Genomic DNA, 22,326 nt, shown 5'->3' with positions numbered 1-22,326 from the left:
ATTTACTGCTTTTAGAAGAAAAAGAAGATCCAAAACAGTAATTTTAGTGAAAGTATCAATGGGAAAAATGGAATTTAAGAGTACATCAGTTTTCCATAATTGAATTGTAAGTAGCAGACAATTTGCAGCAGAAATTTAACAATAGGTTTTTTGACATATCTCTCTTGGCCTAAACTGTACTATCAAACAGGAACTTCAAGATGTTCCATGTTGTCCAAACCTAGCCTACACGCAAACTAGCAAATTCAAACCCGTTCTAAATTCCAACTTGTATAACCCAAACAAAACATTTCCTCGACTATTTTGCACACGACCAAAGTGATGCAAGTATAACCCATAACCTAAGTCTCATAATACTCTGTAAACACTATGAAAACTCTCGAATGTTACTCTTAAACTGATCAGGTATATAGAAGTACATGCCCACTTTGAATGTCATCCTATATTCTTCTCAGTTTCTAACATGAACGCATCTCTTCTATTTCACTAATAGAGAGTTTTCTTTATATATATATAATGAATTTCAGAGAGTTTTAATGTTTAGGGATGAAATTGAGCTTAGTTTTTCTTTTCTTTTTTTGGAACACATCCCTTCTATATTATTCTCAATTTTTTTTCTTCTTTTTTTTAAGTGAGAGTTTATATTAAACAAATTCACTTAAAAGTCTTGCTGCAAATTGGGTGATTGAAATTCGTGCATCACAATGTGAACTAAGCTCTAAACTACTCTTTTGCACCAGAAGATTATATAAAATTACAAATTTTCTGACATTGTTCCATCTCTGATGCCATAGTTAAGATTCCTCAAAGATAAGAAGTGATATGCCAACCATGATTAAAAGTCCAATAATATATCTTGAAGCACATGGCAAGGACATGGAGAAAAGGCCAGCAATAAGCATTGCGTTAATTCTAGATATCATAGGATTAAAAAAAGGTAATGAAAAGAATAAATAAGGGTCTGTCATGTAATGATCAGGCCCATTTAAATAAAGCCAGTAGAAAATTCGAACTTCAAGGAAAAAAAAAAGAATCGACATCAGGGACCCCATTCATGTGCCAAAACTAAGGCTACGACAATGGCATTAGACAATTTAGATGTGGAGTTAAGCGAAGAAGTTGCTGACTAGTGCGTTTATAGCCCCATGAAGTTGTACCTTTCCAAATATTGAGTAATAGATACTGTCCAAGAAAGGAGGGGCTGGCTCCCTTAGTGATTGATTGCTGCCAACACGAATGGTAAAATGTGTCATGGGTTGTGACAGTAAACAGATAGGACTGTGGAAGTTGACACTCAAATAATGAGCACGTTATGTGTATATATAAACTGGACTTGGGGCTAACCTTTTGGTTCAGGGGTGCTTCAAGTGCAGTAAACATGGGGGATTTTAAGCACTTGGTGATTGCTAAGTTCAAGGAAGGTGTGATGGTGGAGGAGGTTTTGAAAGGGATGGAGAAGTTGGTTTCTGATATCGATGCTGTCAAGTCCTTCGAATGGTAAACCTTTTCTCTTCTTATTAATTTCTTTTTTTATCGAGATTCCAGTGATAATCCAATGATATTAACACCCTTTGTAGTTCTTGTATTCGAGGTTCAAATCCCACCTCCCCCTATTTACCTAGCAAAAATAATCTTCTTTCATGCTAGAGTTATGTTAGAGCTTCAATATACTTGTAATAAGATTTTTTTCTTTTTTTTTCCTTTGATAATCTTCTATTGACATTAAACAAGGGACAGGAGGATAGTCCAACACGTCTTTTTATTTCAATAACGACAATCTGCCTGCAGAACTTGTAACAAGCTGTAACATTGTTAGCAAGATATGGAAGAAATTATTGAATCTTGAACAGGAACATGCTTAAACCCTCTCTCTTTTCGATTAACCAAAAAAAGTTAAGAATGAGAGAATAGAAGAAATATTTGGCCTTGTGGTAACTAATATTTGATTGAAAAAGAACACTATATACACACCCTATACACCAAGTTACAGTTAAGAAGAAGCTTGAGTCCTTGGGCCTCTAAGCCATATTTTGGACATTTCATTTGATTTTCTGTTCATTTTATTTAGTAGTAATATCATTAAGACCGCCAGAAGTATTCTTATTCTTAACAGGGGGCAAGACATTGAAAGCCAAGAGATGCTAAGACAGGGCTTCACTCATGCCTTCTTGATGACATTCAACAAGAAGGAGGACTTCACTGCATTTGTCAGTCATCCTAACCATGTTGAGTTCTCTGCAACATTTTCAGCAGCTATTGAGAAGATTGTGCTACTTGATTTCCCAGCTGTTCTTGCCAAGGCACCAAAATGATCATCTAGAAGAACCATTGTAAACAATAATTAAGGCACCCCATGAAATAGTACTTGTAATGTATCTGCTTATTTTTGTCTGCATCCATATGTGTTTGCTAGGATGATTAATTATGGGATATGGGTTACTCAGAATGACCACGTTTCCAGCTTGTACTATGAATCTGTGTTACAGTTGTATTGCAATTTCACAAGTAGACAAGTAACGTGATTTTTGGATTTGGTACCCTTTCAGACTCAAGTCCTTTCTTAATTACTAATCTCAACATGGGGTCCTAATTAAAAAACGATAAACCTGCTTTTTGACTTTGTTGCTTCAAATTAGCTATTGTTTAGTTGTTACCGATAATACAAGAAAAGCTTAGCCAAATCGAGGTCCCACCTTAACCGCAATGCCTGCCACTATATTTCTTCTTCAATATCACTGAGTGATTCACAATTATGAGGAAAAAGGGGGGAAAAGTTAGAGGCATCTATGACAAAGAGGGACAAAGTGCAATTTATGTTTATAAATTTTGAGAAAATCATCTCACCACATAGAGAAAGAGAATCTAATAAAGGCTGGGAAAAGAGAATGGCAAAAGGAAATAATAGACTTTTTTTAACATGCTAAGCTAAAGTCCACTAAAGCAACCAGCAAGGAATAATTCATACTAGACAGAGCAATATCCCTCATCAGATTAAAAGTAGATGCTTGGTTTTCTACCTTTATCTATACTGTTTCCTATGGTAATCAAAGACCCCCATCCCTGTAATATTCTTCATAATTTGAAAGATCAATACAAGGAAAGAAAATGCAGACATGCAAGACCCTCCATTTTCTCAAACCTCTCCTTCTCATAGCTAATTTATTGTTCACTACTTCTATAGCTAGAGATGCTCCTACAAGCTTTTGTGGAAAAATCCGAATTCAAGCACCCTTTTTGAATTCAAATTCAACCAATCAGTCATCTCTATTACACCAAATGATCCAATGCAAATCCCACAAGTTATACTTTAGAACCTCTCTTGGTCTTTTTCCAGTCTCTTCCATCAATTACACCACAAAATTCGTCACCATCTCTCACCCTCCATGTTCTTCTTCAGTTCACTATATCTCTCCTTTACTTCTCTCAGCTGGTTTTCCTTCTCCTCCACTGCCCAACTCACTTCTTCTCTTCAACTGCTCAAACAGAAGACACCCCATGTCACACTTTATCCAAAATTGCAGTAGCTTCCATGCATGTGGAGCATCTTGTAAAGTTCAATCACAAGAACAACCACAGGTTCACCGTTCATGTTTACTTCTTGATGATCTTGAAAAGCTCGACATGGGTTTTGATCCAAAAGATTTAAATTGCTCACATTACAGTCAGTTACATAGATCTTTGGCAGGTGACACTGACAACTACAAAAAATATGAGTTGGGGACAAGGATTTCCTATGACATTCCTGATCATGTACCCAATCTCTGTAATGAGTGTGAGAAGCCTAATGGCAATTGTGGAGTTGGATTGAGATGCATATGCCACCCAAAAGAGTGTAGTAAGTGCCTTGGTCTTTCTAATGTTAATTGATTTGGTTTTACCATAATTTTTGCAGTACATGATGTCATGTGATTTAAATGGTGATTGTGCAGAAGATAAGGTCATCTCTATGGGCAGAACCGTGGACCCCTTTGGTAATGTCATCTTCTCTTTGCTTTCTTTGATCCTTGTGATCGATTTCTTCTTTGTTATATAAAGGAAGTAATACACAATTTGAATATTCAAAGTCATGGCAAAAGCCTATTATCTTTTCCTCTTTCTCTTGTCATTGTTGTCTAATCACGCTTTGAATGCTATCCTATTTATGACAAATCTATTCTAACCAAACTAGTTTTTCTTCTAAAATAAAATCATCCACAGATCTTATACCAATGAACAGGGATACAAAATGATGTTTCAATTTGTGGGCCATCATTTAGATATTCACTTCGGTAAGGATAATAGATAAAGCCAATAGATGATAAAAAGATCGGATCTAGGGGTAAATTTATTGACAAATATATTCCACACCAGATTGGATCAGAGAATAACAAATTTGAGATATAAATTGGTGAAGGGGTTGCTCTATGTCTAGAATCAAAGGAAAATGTGTCAAGTAATCATGCAAATGGCACATTTACTTGGAAAATCAAAGTAGTGATGGGATCACACAACTAAACCTCAATATTACAATTGGAGCAACAAATTTTAAATTAGATAAAAATTCCACATTTATTGTCAAACGCTATTCATGCTGGCATTATGTTAATATCAGTTTCCAATTAGACCAAGAATCTTTGATACATAAACTACAAACAAGACACATATCACAAACCCAATGGCTAATTCCGGACCAGCATCTATCTAAGCAGAACGATTAGTCTATTACATAAGCCACTTCAGTCCATAATTGGTGTAAATGTTAATATCCAAGAACAATACCAAGTGTCCTTGAAGAATAGGAATAACAACTTTAACTATCCCAAAGTTAAAGTTGTGCCTTGCATCTTGCATGAAAATGTTAAGCAGAAGAGCAGTAAAGCAAATCAATCGGCAGTTCTGCTGTTAATCAATGATAGCATCTTGTTGCTTAAATACTAAAAACCTTTCATTGTGATCAAGTAAAAAAATAGGATACTCAATAAACTCATAACATGATGGAGAGAGAGACAAGGGTGATAAAACTCAAAAACCAAATTCATGTTAAATCTGGAACGTAGTTTAGCATAGCCAACAGATAAAAAGCATGCACATGTATTTAGAACTACAAAAAAATGAAGATAGAAAGCCCATTATTGTGCTTTTCATTTTGTTCTCCAATACCTCGTTGTCACAATTGGGTTATTAGGATGTATGCAATGCACGAAACCCCCACTTTTGCACGGAATTGGGCTAGTAGGTTGTATCCAGCGTACAAAACCCCCACTTTTGCACAGTTTGGGAGAGAAGATTGGTAAGCAGCTTTTATTTTCTGGTAGTGTGTCCTCCAAAATGGGGCAATTATATTGACAAATAATAATCACTTGTGTATCCATTCCTAGACATGAACTTCGGTGATGGTTATCATGAAGGAAGCATCATATAATTTGGAAGGCCTGCAACAAGCAGCAATTAGACAGCTATGGGAAAGACATTTAAGGTTAATAAAATCAAAGGGTAAAATTTTCAGTTTCACTTCAAAAACCAAAGAATAAACATGAGGGGATTTTAAATTATCGAAATGATCTAGCCATAGATCAAAATTTCAGGCCATCATTAAGTCATTATAATTTATAAGGTGCTACAAATTAATTTGTTGACTTCAAATGAAGTCGTCAACAGGTTTTAAAATCTCTGCAAAGCACGTAATTTATCTCATATACTAAATACAACCAAACAAGGGGAGATTTCAAGTCTAGTCAAAAGACAGTAAACAAAGGGAGATTTTATGTCTAGTCAAAAACAGTGTTCATGTCTGTCTTCATGGGCAACAGGGAGTCTGGAAAAGCAGAAAACACGAGACTTTGATTCCTCTTCATATATGCAAAATGCAAACCACACATGAAACTACAAAAGTCACATGAAAAGACTGACGTTATCTTCATATCAACTAAGAATCTTAAGTTAAAAACATCAGTTCACTGTATTCTAAGCAAAGAAAAATCCACTAAGAATTTTTTTTTTGGTCTGAACTAGAAAGAGATCCAAAACCATTACTTTCAGAAATAAGTATACCACAATAGTGGCAATTTCAAAGCCAACTTATTTTAAAATACAAGGACACCCTTGATTTGGATTCATATATGTTAATATTAATATCTCAACTACTTTTCTTTTTCATGTGGGACTTTCATTCACTCGTTTATTCCTAACAATCTCATTCTCACATGTGAGTGTTGCGCCTCTTTGTGAGCTTAAAGACCTCTCTATATATCAAACAAGTCTAACTAGCTCCCTCTTACCTATGGCCTTTTCTTTTTCACCGCGCATCACTAATGAACTTCCCATAACCATCCATGGAAGCGTCTTTTTTTTGTATTAAGATTTTATTTTATTTTTTGATAATTTGATAATTGGGGGAGGAGGGTTTTGAATCTGGATGTTTCCTTTGGAAATATTAGAATGTGTGAATCAATTGAGTTACAAAGATCTTGGCAAAAGGTTATAGTATTATAGTAAAAAAAAATCAAATGAATTCTGAATTCACTCAATTATTTCATTTGTTGGTGTTTGTGCTAATTTGTATGTGTTGTTACTAATACACCTCGTCCTTCACCTTGCCCTCGCTCCAAATGTAATAGATACGTTCATAACTTTGCCCCGCACCATCATTAGCTTTGTTACCACTTATTGTGAAAAACTATCCACTTAGTGGTAAAAGCAAAATATCAACCAATACTTGAAGTGTGAATTTACCAACACAAAGGTAATGGGAGTTAGCCATAACAAATACCAGAGCTAAACTAGTAAACTATATAATATGGAATCTAATAGACAAATCATCAAACATATAAAATGCATGCACAATGCACACAAGATTCACTTCATTCGGCTCTAAGCCTACGTTCACTAGAGAGCTCTAAAACAATCCAATATAATCAACCAGTTACAATTGTTTTCTAGTCAAGTTTTACCATACAACTATTTTTTTTTTAATATGAAGTTTTACCATACAACTTGAGTTTGCACAACAAACTTTAAGAAAATACAAATTACCTGAACGAGCTTTACAAAACCCAACATCACCCCCAAAAAAATCTTTCACACAATTAGTTTAAAAAAATAAAAAAAAAACCTTTGAAATTTAATAAGTTTCTATATCCATAATAATAGGAGGAAGAAAAGTTCACATTGTATTATCCTAGTTTCTGTGTATATTTTTATGTCAGCAACTTGAGAATTTGGGCCGAAAAGAAGTTAATAAGCCCTTATGGGCTAGAACCAAACAAGGCCCAACAAAAAAGTAGCTTCTGAATTAGCTCTACGCCTTTGAAATTAATTTGGTGTACTTCATAATTTTCCCCCTATCTTTGAAATTAACTAATTTCTACCTTTATATTTGGGAAATAAGTAAATACCTCTAATTTATTACTTTCTCAATTAAATTTAACTAAATTTTTGAAAAAAACTATCAGTTGTATACTACAAAAAAGAGAAAAAGTTGAAAATTACACAGTTATTATTTTAGATTGCATTTGTAATCATTAATGGATTCAACTAAAAAGGCAACGGATTAGAGATATATCCTTATTTCCCAAACATAAAAGAGAAAATTGGTTTGTTACAAAGATAAAGACAGAAATAGTGAACTACACGCGAGAATGCCTTTTCCCCAAAGAAAATTATAGCATAGGCCAAGGCTTCTTTCCCCGGAATGTGTTTCGTTGCATTGACAATGATAGTTCATAGTTGCTTACTCCTCAGTCCTCACAGGCAAACTACCCACCAAAAAGGAAAACCACAGTATGAACAGCAACAGTGACTGTTAACTGCGAAGCCTTGACCGCATGCATATATATATAAATATAGAAGAATTGCCTAGAGGACACGATGTTCATTTAGTGCATGTAGCAATCTGCAACTACACACCCGGTAACTCTGTACGCCACTCATTGTCAATTTGTCATGTCATGTCATCAGGTTTCATCAACCAAAACGTCAAGCTCATGAGCCATTCTCCTAGAAAATGATAGAATAACGAGCCAAGCCACAGTTGTGATGGGTGGCATAAGGATAACAAAAGTGGTTCAGATGAAATTGGTGTTGCTTTAAGTGTCTAGATATAATAATAAGGTTTGATTGCTGTTTTGGTCCTCAACCTCAACCTTTGCCAATGTTTCAAAATGATCTAACCTTTTAAATTTATCATTCTTTAACATTTTGTTCTTATGTGTCAAAATAATGTTTGTCGTAATGTATGGAAAATTCCAACATGGTAAACATCAATATAATATATAAAAGTTGATTGTTGTTATCAGGGACGGAGGCATTCATTGACCAAGGGGGGCAGTGGCCCCCCCTAATTTAAAAAAAAAAAAATTATATATATATGTATTAATTTTAGCAATTTTGTTTTATAAAATTACATTTTATCCCATTAACAATATTATTGAATCTTTTTAGAGTAACGTTAAAGATACAAACTTATTTACAATATTTTTATAAACTGTTGAGGTACAAATTCTTATTGGTTCGCATCTGGGTTTATTACTTGCATAACTTTTTTACTTATCAATAATCACTCACTATATCATTAATATACTTCTAGCACTTTTCTCATTTTAAAGGCCATTAAAAATTTATAGATCTAAAATCTAAAACAACATATACTAGCCCAAAAACATTTGTGCAACAACAAAAATCACCAATAGCAAAGCTAAAAAAAATTAAGTCTAATTAACCAATTTTACTCAAATAAATAACTGCCCATTAAAAAGTTTTAAATAGAATAATTTTGTCTTTACCTAGCAAATGCACACATTAAAAACTAAAAAAAAAAAAAACTCCACGACTAAGAAGCTGCCAAACTAGAGGTCAAAGTCGCCCCCCTTAACTTAAAATCCTGGCTTCGTCCCTGGTTGTTATGCTCTTTTTGAACCATATCAGCTTAGCATTTCATTTTATTTGGTCCATTTTTGGTCAAGTTTTGTTCATTCAATCAACTTCAGTCCAATTCGGTCCATTTGTGCTATTTCAGTTTAATTTGGTCTACTTCAATATATTCGGTCTACTTCACTGCAATAAGTTCCATTCAGTCTATTTGGACCATTTTGAACTAATTGGGCCTTTTGTAGATTAAATTTTCAATGTGGGCTCAAAATTTCTTTTTCTTTTTTCTTAATTTTTTGGTTCAAAAATATAAAATTTTTATTTTATTTTGGCCAAACTCTCTAGTTTTTGGTTAAAAAATGCAAACAAAATAGGAATTAAAATTTAGAGATATATATATATATATATGGGCCCCAAAAAAAACAAAAAAAAATGATAAATATTCAAAATGTTACCTTAAAATTCTGATTATAATAATATAAGCTTATAATTATATTTGAAAAGAAAGGAAAAAAAATGCTAGAATTTAAATTTATATAATAATTTAAACTTAATGTAACATATTACATGTATTCTATGGAATAGGGGTGTACATTTTTTTAATATTCTTTAATATATTTAAATTAGTCAGCTGATTATGATATATTTTATATATAAAAGAAAAGTCATTTAATAACATTTTTTTCCAATTATATAAAACAATATTATAATTATGGGGTCAATGGGCCTAGGAATAGGTGTTAGGCTAGAGGCCCAATCCAAGGACACTGAATGTTCCAAGGATGTGGGAATATCAACCCAAAAGGCAATATTGATGGATAAAGAAGCTAGGTCTAATCAAGGTTATTCAAGAAGGTGGTCCAAGGAAGAGCATGTCCTCGGCTATGTAAAGCCGAGGTAGGAGAGGGTTGTCTGTCGTCCAAAGGCAATATTCTAGGAAATCCTATAAGTAAGGGTAGGCATGGTGGATGTACAAGATAAGAAAAAGGGCTATGAAATATCTAAGATAAAGCTGTTACCACCGCATCGAATGCTCTGTAACTAACTCTCTAACTGTATTAATGGGGAAGTGATGTATGAGCATCAGGGTTCAGCCTTACAGCTGCCTCCAAAGACTTAATGGATAGGTTGATGGGACAAGTATTTAAATCAGTAATCTGATTCATACATAGAAGATGGGGAGAAGAAGGGGGATGATATAAAAGGTGAAGGAAGACATTCAGGAGGGAGATCGAAGAAAAAAGAAAGAAAACATTGTACACATTAGCACCCATGATTGTAATATATCTTTGAAAGAGTGAAAGCTAAGATCCATTATCTTCGGCCTGAGTCCGAGGACGATTTCTGTTACATAAATGATCAAACGTATATGATGTTGCAATCTAGCCCATCATTTTTGTTATTTAACTCCACTAGAACCTAGATTTCAAGCCCACTCTCTACAAATTTCATTGTATTGGGTTTTTTGGGCCTATTCCATTCTTACTTTTGGGTTTGGGTGCAAATCGTGACCTTACAATAATTATGTAATTTAAATATTATGTGTGTGTATTGTTGAATGCAAAATATAGTATACATTCCATTACATAAAACTTTTAAAATAGAAAATATTTTTAAATAACACATGCACTATTTAACCTACAAAATTTAGGTTACATTCTTATAAAATAATTATAATGTGTGGATTTGCATCTAGTGAAAATAGCAAGTTTATAAAAACTAGATGCCACATTGTATTTATCAAAACAAAAACATGAACCAAAATAAAGTGTTTATGTAAACTCAATCGTCAATCCCTAAAAATATTATTGGAATACAACTCTTCCATGCCTTCCTTATCTATACTTATATATTTCTAAAAATATAGTTTAATTTCTTAAAAAACAAAAAGAGAGTATCTGATTGTGGTGTGAAAAGGCTAACAAGTAACAACAACACAAAATCTCTTCACACTCACAAGGCAGTGTTTAGACTTTAGAAGCTTTTTTTTTTTAATAATTAATAGAGGCTTTTTTTCTCAGAAAAGTCTTCTTTTCTTTTTTTTTTTAATGGACATTATCAGAAAAGTATATCAACATAATTCTCCTCTATCTACATAGTCCAAAGTACGAGTATTTGGTAATCAAAAATGTGTGGATGCATGGTGGCGTTTTCTTTTCTTTGGGAAACCTCTATTGAGTAAAGGATTTGATGAATCTGATTGTTTGGCTTGAATTCTTCCTTTGTTGTGGATTCCTGTGAACATAGAAGGATCATGATGTTCCATTTTGGAGATTTCTTAAGGGACTGTCGGGAAGGATCCAATGCTAAAGTTAACATATATTGTATGGACCATATGGAGTTACGTTGCATACCTTTCCCTTGAGCCCTAGTCCCCTATTTATACTGGTTCCCCCCCCCCCCCCCCCCTTCTCAAATCTCTCCTTTCTCCAATGGTCTTTGGAAACCCGTTCTTCTTGTGTGATTTGACCTCTATGTAATCGGATTCCCTCAGGCCATCAATCATTCAAATATGTGGTAGTTGGGAATGTCATTGACATAAGAAAGGAAACACTAAAATAGACGCTAAATTGGTAATACAGTAACATGGTATATTTTCTCTATTGACATATAAAAAATCTAGCATCTGTCAATACTCTTGTTGGCTCTTCTTTTCATGATAATATGAATCACTTTCCATTAGTCCACTTGACTACCCTGTTGAATGTCCTAACTATCCGACCTTGTGATTTCAAATTAATTCATTCAAGTTTGATTTTCGGTTGGTTTGAGTCCCTCCAAGAAACATACATGTAGTCATAAGGAATTATTCTAATATATTTAAATTTAAATGTGACTTAAATTTTAGGTGTTTGGAAATTTTTATTTTCTTTATTAGTTTGGATTATTCAAAAATTTTAAAATAATGTGTAAGGGTACCATGTACCATTTAAAAATTATAAAAATATTATATTTTCTTAATAATAGTATAGATAAGCCTAACCATGTTACTCATATATGTTGGAACTTCTTTACTATAACAAAAATAGTTCATCAATGACAAGGTTTTCCTCCAAATAAGTTTTGAGAAATCTCCTTCAACTCACTATGTGGTGATTTAACGGATTTAGGATTTCAAGTAAAGCGAGCTAGATACACTCAAACTCAAATGCTTAAAAAAATTTTTATAACCTAAACCTTCATATCGTAGCTCTAGATTAACCCAAAGACAACCATGTTTTTTTTATCCAAGCTACTTATAAAAGAATATATATATATATATATATATTTGTGTGTGTGTGTGTTTTTATCCCAAACTTCTTTGGGGAACTTTATCAAACATTTAAGCTACAATTATCTTATACTAATACTTTAAGATAAATTGCATAAATCATTTAGAATCCAGACAAAAACTCACAAAAAGAATCAAAATTTAATAAAAATTTGAATAAAAAAGTGTATTTTTGTAAAAGCATGGAAGTACTGAACAAAAATAAAGCATGAAAATTCAAAACCAAACTTTATATATTTTATATTTTGCTTTGCCCCCCCTGTCCAAGCATAGCTACATCCCTGTATAAAACTATTTATAAATGAGTCATATGAGTAGAAGACTAGAAGTATATGTTTGGTCTTTTTAACGGCCGTGCAGTGGATTAGAGTTAGAGAAAGTTTCTTCCAAATTGGTTTTTTTTTTTTTTAACAATAAAATACCACAAAGTGCAAACTGACCAAAAGAAATGCCAAAACACGTGATAAGCTCTTATCATTTCCCTCTCTCTCAACAACAACAACAACAAAAAAGCTCCTATCCATTGCTAACACTTAGCACGAAAAATTGAAATCATATTATAAATGTCTCTTGGATTATCAGCCTCTTTTTCTTCATTTAAGTCAACCTAAACCTAATCCATCTTTTTTCATACCATAGTTGGTGAACTTCCACCAACTAGATCCAACTTGAATGCTTATGCGATGTTTGTTTATCTTAGAGGAAAGGAGGCAAAATGAACAGCTAGCTAGCTAGTTTAGCATCAACTTTGGAAATGGTGGCCCATTAGATTTGAAGAAAGTGTTAGGTTAAGGAAAAAAAAAAAAGGTCTAAGCCCGCAAAGTTGGCGCGGTTTGATTAGTGGACTGATGTTCATTGCTAAATGATTGATGTTGCAAATAATTGTATTGAAATCTATCATTTGAGAAATACAAAGATGTGAGCTGACCCCGCCACGTAATAAAATTTTAAAGAATTACATGGTAAAGTGGCTCAATCGATTTTGTTTTACTTCCCTGATTGATTTTTAAATATTACGAAAAATTATGATTAAAGTAGTTTGACCTTAATAGGCTATATTCATAATATATATAATAGGTCTAAGTGACTCAATCCTTTTTTTTATTCGACAAAAAGAAGAAGCTCTATCTTTCTTTATTAACTTAATTATACTTGATTCCCCAAAAAAATAATAATAATTATTATTATTATTATTATTATTATTATAATACTCTGGTAACTCGTACTCTACAGGTACTGGGTTTTTTATAATTAAAAAAATGCAAGAGTTTGGACTTTGGATTAGTTTAATTTGTGTCCATTTAATGTTATAAACTTATAGCTTTAAAAAAAAAAAATTTAAAATGTTACCAAAGCAAAGTTGATTCTATTGGCAAAGTTTTGTTTCTTTGGATATATTCTACTGATAAATATCATTCCAATGGATTGTAAATTTCATAGGTTTATAACAATATAAATTTCACATGTGAAAGAATAACAGTATTAATTACAAGTAAGTATTAAGTATAAATTACACATTTAATTTTTAATTAAAAAAAGAGTACAAATTACAAATTTCAAGTGGACGTTGCATGGGACAAGAGGAAAACAAGTATAGTAGTTATAGCAAGAGCAGTTGGTAGTGAATTTGTTAATGCATGCTTGGGTGAAGACGCTTAGCAAAAACAGTTGAAGCCTTTGGTTTAATACGGGCAATTGATTTGGTGATTAGTCAAAGGGTTTAAGTCGGCCAATTTAAAAGCTGATGCAGCGGTGGCTATCTCAAATTTGCCTAGCTAGCTGGGATTTGTAGCAGTTGAGTGGTTCATATTAGAAGTTTAGTACATCTTAATCATGTTTGTGCCAAGACCGTTGAGTTGAGCCTTGCAACTTAATCGTCGTCATGCTTTTGTACTTTTAACGGATATGTGTAGGGTTCAAATTCTCTCTCTCTCATTGTATTATCAAACTAAAATAAAAATAAAAATCATGTTTGTAATCTTTTGTTTAGGTAAATTCATACAGGTAGAATTTAAGTTGCCCATTACTTTTTTTTTTTTTTTGGAGCAAAGTTGCCCATTACCTAGTTAAACATGCATTTAATTGTAATTTTCTTAGTCTAGTTAAGGCTCTCACCAATTCAACAAGTGGTTTAGTGGCCAGGCCTTAGGCCAACAAGATTTTGGTTTTGAGTTCGAGTCTCTTTAATTTTCACTAGTTAGGAGTCATCTTTCTTCCTGTTGTCCTGGACACTTAAGGATGGTCACATTTCTCTCTTTCGCCTTTTTTTTTCTTCCAAAATAAGGGCTAGGGCTCAGACCCTTTCTAGCGTAGGCTTAGGTGCGTTTGCCTTTGGCTTGCTGACTTGACTTGGGTGAGCGGTACACCCAAACATTAGGTAAGTCACAAGAAACAAGGAATAGAAATGATGGGAGTTATGAAAGTTATGTATATGTGGTCCTTATGGAGAAAGAACTGATTGTCCTGAAACCCAAGTCCTAACAAACACTAGGTTGGTGGCCTTGAATTGAAAAGATTAGGCCGTGATGCATAGTATAATACAGGAATGCCATCAATTGAACCCAAAGGCCAAGTTTTCCTAACCATAATGCAAAAACACCAACCTTTTAGCGCTAGAAGAATCCCAATTTCGTCCAAGTCAAATAAGGTACAATTTCAAGTCTTTTTGTTAAGCAATTTTTTATATGATACATTAATTGATCATGTGATTGTTAAGAACTCAGGTTTGAATCTTACAAAGCGTTTAGAAATGACTTGATTCTGAGCTGAATCTTTGGGGCATTTTGAATGACATGTTCAAGATAAAAAAAATGTGATTTTCTTTTTCCACCATTTCCCATTATCTTTACGTAGGGATCAGCTACTTTCCATTAGAAAAAGGAAAATGCTTTTCTTAACAAAATGTCATACAGAATGATGAAAAACGTTCATAAAACCTTATTATTTTATTTTTCTATACCAAAGACAAGTCATACATGTCAATATACTCAATACCAATTACCAAAAGTGGATTTCAAATTCAAATCCCACTGAGTCAAATACTCATTACAACAATTACATTCAGAAGGGAAATCGTATTGTCTGGGCTCTGAGGCCAAGCTTAAATGGATGGCACACGGCTAAATAGTAAAACTACTATGACCATCTAGAGGCTTTTTCTTTTTCTGTTTTTAGTAATCTTTGGTTTGTGTGTGAGTGAACTTTAAGTTAAGGAGAAAAAAATAAAATCAAAAAACAAAAAGAAATACTCTTCAACCAAACAAATCCTTAAAATCCCACCATATCTTTTTTTTTTCAGTCACTTTGACTCGTTTAATGCCAAAGACTGCAAAAAATTGATCAGTCTGTTCCACTCATGATGTTGCCCAATGCTGTTATGAATTTTTCCGGTTAAGATTGTTGCCTACTGCAATTATAATTGTCTCTTTTTTAACGAGCATGCGCAGCCATGAGTGCTTTCATTTTTTTTATTTCTTATTTTACTTATAATTGTTTTCTCATTATATAAAAAATAAAAATAAAAATAAAAAAGAAAGATTAAGCTACAAGGATATTTGTCCAATGTTCACTTTAAACTTGAAATTTGAAACAAAGGGTCCGTTTGGATAACTTATTGTTGAAAACTGAAAACTGAAAACTGAAAACACTGTAGCAAAATAATTTTAAAATGTGTAAATAGTACCGCGGGACCTATTTTTAATGAAAAAGTGGCTGAAAAGTGAAATTTGTGGGTCCATGAACAGTGCACGGATGCACTGTTCACGGAAGACTGGTCAACATCTGCGGCTTGAAAAAAAAAAAAAAAAAAAAAGCTTGAAACGTAAAACGCAAAACGCAGCCTTGAATCCAAACACATTCAAAGAGTTTGTTCCATTTATTATTGTGCATAATGATATTGACTGCCACTACAATAATAGTTGAGCATATAGAGGACTTTGGCAATTGGCCTGCCTACTAATTGACACCAAAATGAACTTCCTTGTCGTCAAATTTGAGGTTTGACATGGTCCATATGCGGTTTACACCTTATCCATGAGAGAACAATCTTCCTCAGAATATCAAAGAGCATAAGAATATGAAAACAACATCAATCTAACCACTATTCTTTCTATTAGGATTAAAAATTAGAAGGAAGATTTCAAGAAATGACAAATATGCTCACTCTTATCAATTATCGAGCTAAACATGACATACCATAAGGGATTTGCCCTTTTTTTTTCTTTTTTTCCTTTTTAAATTCCTAGGATGACTTCTACTATATACTAATTAGAGTTGATCATAAATTTGATGGGTCTAGGGAAACCATCTAGCCTGGCAAGATAACAAACGATTTCAATGAAATGATCAATTGAAATCAAGCCCAATAGTTAAAAAAAATATTTTAGACTCGTGGCGAGTTTTATTAAAATCCACTTGTTACACCTAACTCACCTTATTAAAACCCACTCGATACACCCAACTTGCCTGACACCTATGCGACATGGCTATTTTCCATAGGTTCTAGGAATTTCCTTATGGACCTTATTCCTAACATTTTCGCCTTCTTTCACATTCTCTCTTAATCACTAGTAGCAGCTTGTTGAAGCAAATTCACGTGTGAAATACATAGAGAAATTCAGAGAGAGAAAGAAGTTTCTATTGTAGTTGATTTCGTCCAAAATCCGATTGATCACTCAAAACCAATGTGATTGATTTCAATCGATTCCTTAGTTGCAATAAATCTGAGAATCTCTCATTCAACATCTTTAGGTCAAATGAGAGGTTTATAAGTAATCCAAACCCGATTCACCCCTAACTCTTTTTAGTTTTGATAGAGTTATATATATATAGAGAGAGAAAAAGAGAGAATTTTAACTTATGACATTCTCAAATTAGAACATTAATCAATTTTTTGTGTAGATAAAAATTAAAACTCAAATCTTTTATTTAACTATTAAAAAATTTATCAATTAAATTAATTTAAATGCATCAAAATAACCCCATCTTTCGTCCTCCACCAAAAGTATATAAATAAATTGAAGAAAAAAAAAATCTAAATTTGGCTTCACTCTGGTGGTCACATCAGAATTCAGAGGCGACCTTTTCTAACCAAGGTGTGTCGGGGCTTGTGCACGCACAATCATGATTCATTAGTTTCCGCTTGTGGGCTTGTGCTGGTTTTTAGACAATGGGGACCAAGGGGTTCTAATGAGTGAGCCACAAAGGACCGAGTGAAGAGGTCTAGATAAGTTTTTTTTTTTTTTTTGATAATCAAGAGGTCTAGTTAAGTTGGGCATAGAAGTGTGTTCAAAGTTTTATGAGAGGAACAGGAATTTGACCCTAGCTAGTCCAAGCTCTCTCATTCCCAAAGTAGACTTTAACAGTTTAACTTGTCCAGGGCCTCGTCAAGTTTCTTTCCTTCCTAGACCTACATATTTACTTTCTTTCTGTAACACTTTAATGCACTTAAATGAAGCCAGTTAGAGCTTTGGCTTAATGCTACCTACCCAAGGCATTATTGTGGGTTCAAAAACAGGATGTCGAATTTTGAAGCAAAAACAGTTTCTAAGCTTAATTTGTGCCTAAAGGGGTTACATTACATTGCATAACTATGTTGTTTCTAAGCTTTATTAAATCAAACTTCGAAGGTTAATCCCTAATGTTTCCACATGCTCGGTTTAGTAAAGCAAAAGGGTACAAAACTTCAAGGTTGATTTGTTACATTAAAACTTGCATTTGCTGAGTACACTGAAATTTTTTCACACCAATAATTGATTTGGTCTTCAAGTAAAAATTTGGGGAACAACAGAGAAAATTGTAATTTCACATCCCGACAACACCAAAAACACTATTTACATAAACAAACAAAAAATGAATCCTCATATTGTCTTGTCTTGTCTTGTCTTATAACAGTTTGCCAATATGAACATGTTTTTCAAGCAAGAAAATTTTAACAACCTTTAGAAGAGGGCACTGTCAGCAAAAGACCATGGGAAATTCTTAATAAGGCTAAACCAATCTTCATTATTGACATCTTTCATTATAACTAATTGCCCTTTCAGCAAATCTTCTTTGATACCTTCCAAAATCCCCAAAAGCTCGTTGGACTATCTTCTTTTAACCTTTTGATTGTTTAAACCACCATATATAAAAGAGTAAAAGACCAACCCCATTCACAAAATTTCTACCAATCTAAGATTTGTTTGCGTGTGATTTTTATAAAGTTCCAGAACCATCACGTACCAAAAAGCAAGAACAGTTTGCAGCACCACCAAGAATCCAAGACAGACTAGAAAGACATCAAAAACAAGCCAATTGTTCTATGTTTCTACAAGTCTACATACAACTCCAAGTTACTTTCTTCTCTCATATATGATCACAAAAGAATAATTCTCTATTCCTTTCAAGTAGAAAGGAAAAACAGCAGCAAAAATTGAAACATAAAAACCGAAGAGGAAGTCTGAAAAAAAAAATCAAAATCAAAAGCAAAAGGAAAAAAAAAAAAGAATAAGTTTCTTTATTGGTTCTTACAGGCATAGATCAACAAGGAGAACTCAACTCTGTCTTGGTCTTTCTGTACCAACTTCTCCTCCAACCACAGCCTGCTATCCATTCCACTTCTTGTTCTGAACATGAACACTGCATATCCAGATGCAGGACTAAAGAACCAGTCATGCACATCCCACATCAGATCAACCAGCAAATTATCCACAAATATGATCTGATTGCCTCTAAAATTCCACTGCAGCCTCTTTACACGAATCACTGTCTTTTTATCGATGCTGACCGATAAAACTGGTGACCTTAAGCCATCATTTTCTCCACTGCACCTTATCAAAATGTCATGTGCAATGCCAGTGTCACAGAACTGAGCCTTGGTTGAATAGACAGTGTTGCCTGAGCAATGCTCTCTTCTTGAAATGAGTGAGACTTTCGCAAGAGAAGTAGCAGTTTTGAACCTCTTGGTCACAGCTTCTTCAGCCATATCACCTAGAATTAGGCCTATTTCTGAATCAACCATGACAAGCACATAAAACCCATCAACAGGTTCAGGCCCTGTGTCATACTTTGCATTAGAAAGATCCCAGAAGACTTCAATGTTTGAGTTATTAGATTCCATCAATTTGCTCCCCTTCTTCTTCCTGAATAGCCTTGAATTCGTGTTGAGTCTGAAGGGTGGTGTGGATGATGGTCCATCGCCGAAGTTCATGCTCAGGCCTTGAGAAGAATTGTTCTTGCACCAAGTGGCTGTGACCAAGATTTGCTTTTGGGTGGAGAGAGTGATTTTGTAAACACAAGTGACTGAGTTTTGGACTGAAGGGGTTAGGCTTGGATTAATACAAGCCGCGTTTGAATAGCTTGAACATGAAGGATTAGACACACTTACTGCGTTTTCGCTGAAACAAGAAACTATGTCTCTCATTTTAAAGAACAAATTTTGAGGAAATGAGAAACTACAAGACAGTTCTTTTTTAAACAGACAGATAGATCTGGAGGTTTGGAGAAAATGGGTGCTTCTCTTTTGGGCTGTCCTAAAAAGAAATGAATTATATAGATTGGAGGTTGGACAAAGTTTGGTACTTTTGAACTGTCTTTGGTTCGTTAATTTTTTTTTTTCTAAAGAGAGAACACAGATGGAGATAAAATGGAAGAAGGCAAGGAAAACCAAGTTCTTGACAGGCTCATATGTAATAAATATGATTCTCTCTCTCACTCTTAAAAACTCTACAGCCCATGAGGAGAGAGAGAGAGAGGAAAGAATAGAAGATAGAAGCAGAAATGTTCAAGGTTCCTGTTTATTGTGTTTTCTTTATTCACTTGTGCCAGTTCATTTCACGTATTAAAAATCAAAAGTAACTGAAAGGGAAAAGGCATAAAAAGGGAGTTAGACCTGGTCTGATTCCCAGCACTGTTTGTGACATGATAATGTTTGCCTTTAATTTCCTCATATTCGGTTTTTAGAAATTTATTAGTTCAAAGATGTAAATGTAAATCTTATCCAAAAAAAAAAGATGTAAATGTAATTAATGGGGGAAAGTTATTGAGTGCTTTTTTGTTGGGTTTAATTATTCAATACTTTGACAAAATTGTTACAATACAATAAAATAAAAAAGAGTTATACTTTTTCCTCGGAGAAAAAAAAAAAAGAGTAATACTTGTTACACATCTCATTTTTTAAATTATGACTTTTAAGTTACGGTTCCAATTCAAAAATTAAAAAAAAAAAGAGTAATACTTGTTACACATCTCATTTTTTAAATTATGACTTTTAAGTTACGGTTCCAATTCAAAAATTAGGTTTGTATGCAACTATGTGTAACAGTGTGTAATAAACACAATATCAAATAAAAATTACAACACTATTTTGACAATAACAAAGTTTTGCTCCAAAATAGTGAGGATTTATAAAATTATTCATGTATATCATTTAAACAATTCACATCATTCATTAAAAATCTCATGCGACTCTTCTTTAAAAATAAAAACAAAAATTCAAGTGGCTAAAACTGCAATTACTAGCTAGTTAGAGGAAAATAATTTCAAACCAATTTGGACTTTGGAGCTAAACTTTATACTTTTGACAATAGACACTCAAGTTTGGAGGTAAACTTTTTTCAAACTATTGTGAATTGGGCACGATAAATTGGAAATTGGAATTATCCTATGTTGTTTGAAATAAAACATTAGAGTATAAATTAGATTGTTTGTTTGCTACGTCTTACTCAGCTTATGGAAATGAAAAAACATGTACTTGTAAAAATGTGATTTTAAAAAGTTGTGCATTCCTCGTAAAAATATAATTTGAAAATGTGTGGTTTAATAATGCGTAACCAAATAGACATAAAGTGCGATTATTATGTAATTTCATAATACAAATTACATAATACTCCATGCCAATAAATACAAACCACCTAGTACAAAATTTAACTTATGTCATTTTTTTTTATTAAAAAACTTTCTTTGTTTTCTAAGGAAAAAAAAAGGTTTTTATTTATTAGTGTGAAGTAACTCAACAGCTATATTCTAGGACTACTTAATAACTTTCTTAGTTGAAGTGGGAGAAAATATTCAACTTGAGTAAAATTAGATAATGGAAAAAAATAGTCAACAAACCTAGTTGTAATATAAGGTTACAATTTTACTCAATATCTTTTTATTGGATATGAATTTTGACAAATTCATAATTAGATTTTTTTTTTTTTTTATTCTTCATGCTTGTAAAATTTTCAAAATATCAAAAATCAATAGCTATATTATCAATCAAATATTTAAATTTTAAGTGTTTCCATCCAATTACCACGAAATTTAACATGAATATTAAGAATAAAAAAAATATGAAATTCAACGATTAAATTTTAAAAATATATAATTATGTTAATTTTATTAGTTAGAGTTTGTACCCAAACTTTATCCTTTAAATAATACCCGCTATTTTTATTTTTTGGGTATGACATGTCTACTAATAAGAGAGCTATACATTATAATAATTTTATCCCGTCCATCGATAACTCAAGTTATATTGAGCAATAATTCCACATTTTTCTAGCATTTTTATTATATATTTTTTAAATTGGGATATGATCAAATTAAAATAGTGGCTACACAAAATTCGATGAACTTTTTATTATAAGTTCAGCCACGTAATCACATTATAACTCATGTTTAACTTTCACTTTTTTATCATGTTTGACAATTAGTAAAAAAAATCACACATAACAACTACTTATTAATTATTGGCATAGATATGGGAATGTGTGTAAAAAATAGTAGTAATTTTATTATTTATATAGAAAAAGAATAAACTAATTAACCAAGTAGTTTGTGAATAAGGTCAAGATTGTTCAAGAGAATGAATTAAACTTGAATATATAATATTGTTTAATGATAAGGTTGAGGTCGACAAGTGGTTGCAATAAAATTAAATGAATAATCTTAAACTTTTAACACTTAACTCGGTTCATTTCTACCACAATGTCGACTCTTAGGGTGGAGGGAAGGGGGAGGGGGCTATAGCCCCCTGACTTTACCAAAATCCTCTCTCTTTGTATTTTTGGCATAGAAAAAAATAGTTGGATATAATTTTCAATAATTGCCCCCCTCGATTTTTACTAAAAACATGTAATGCATTGATATAGTTGACCAGTACATTTTTTATCCCCTCTAATTACGGATTCAGATCCTCTAGAGTTCCTAGGGTACTCTACCAAGTAGAGTTCATTAAATCCTAACCA

General features: G+C 32.9%; 2 protein-coding genes and 2 long non-coding RNA genes across 4 annotated transcripts; 2 read left to right on the top strand and 2 right to left on the bottom strand.

The window, feature by feature from the left end:
- Window positions 1-1,006: 1,006 nt before the first annotated feature.
- Window positions 1,007-2,539, top strand: LOC142607384 (stress-response A/B barrel domain-containing protein At5g22580). Its single transcript, XM_075778844.1, has 2 exons — window positions 1,007-1,497; window positions 2,114-2,539. Exons 1-2 carry the CDS (start codon window positions 1,313-1,315, stop codon window positions 2,310-2,312), a joined length of 384 nt encoding a protein of 127 aa, XP_075634959.1. The 5' UTR covers window positions 1,007-1,312; the 3' UTR covers window positions 2,313-2,539.
- Window positions 2,540-2,988: 449 nt separating this feature from the next.
- On the top strand, window positions 2,989-4,067 carry LOC142608091 (uncharacterized). Its single transcript, XR_012839426.1, has 2 exons — window positions 2,989-3,835; window positions 3,930-4,067. It is a non-coding gene; the product is annotated as an uncharacterized LOC142608091 (long non-coding RNA).
- Window positions 4,068-4,995: 928 nt separating this feature from the next.
- On the bottom strand, window positions 4,996-7,133 carry LOC142606768 (uncharacterized). Its single transcript, XR_012839173.1, has 2 exons — window positions 7,012-7,133; window positions 4,996-5,411 (listed from the first exon to the last, which is right to left on the bottom strand). It is a non-coding gene; the product is annotated as an uncharacterized LOC142606768 (long non-coding RNA).
- A 10,719-nt stretch (window positions 7,134-17,852) lies between these two features.
- On the bottom strand, window positions 17,853-19,882 carry LOC142607137 (uncharacterized). Its single transcript, XM_075778563.1, has one exon. It carries the CDS (start codon window positions 19,515-19,517, stop codon window positions 18,612-18,614), a length of 906 nt encoding a protein of 301 aa, XP_075634678.1. The 5' UTR covers window positions 19,518-19,882; the 3' UTR covers window positions 17,853-18,611.
- Window positions 19,883-22,326: the final 2,444 nt, after the last annotated feature.

This window comes from Castanea sativa, chromosome 8 (genome assembly GCF_040712315.1).
Source record: "Castanea sativa cultivar Marrone di Chiusa Pesio chromosome 8, ASM4071231v1".
Classification (NCBI taxonomy): Eukaryota; Viridiplantae; Streptophyta; class Magnoliopsida; order Fagales; family Fagaceae; genus Castanea; species Castanea sativa.
The sequence above is the reverse complement of the archived record's forward strand: the minus strand, read 5'-3'. Positions and strand labels throughout refer to the sequence as shown.

What these genes read in the sequence shown, in the direction of transcription:
- LOC142607384 (XM_075778844.1), top strand. Translation starts at nt 1,313, where the DNA reads ATGTGTATATATAAACTGGACTTGGGGCTAACCTTTTGGTTCAGGGGT. An exon ending in GCTGTCAAGTCCTTCGAATG is followed by an intron (nt 1,498 to 2,113) that starts GTAAACCTTTTC and finishes TATTCTTAACAG; the next exon opens with GGGGCAAGACATTGAAAGCC.
- LOC142607137 (XM_075778563.1), bottom strand. Translation starts at nt 19,517, where the DNA reads ATGAGAGACATAGTTTCTTGTTTCAGCGAAAACGCAGTAAGTGTGTCT.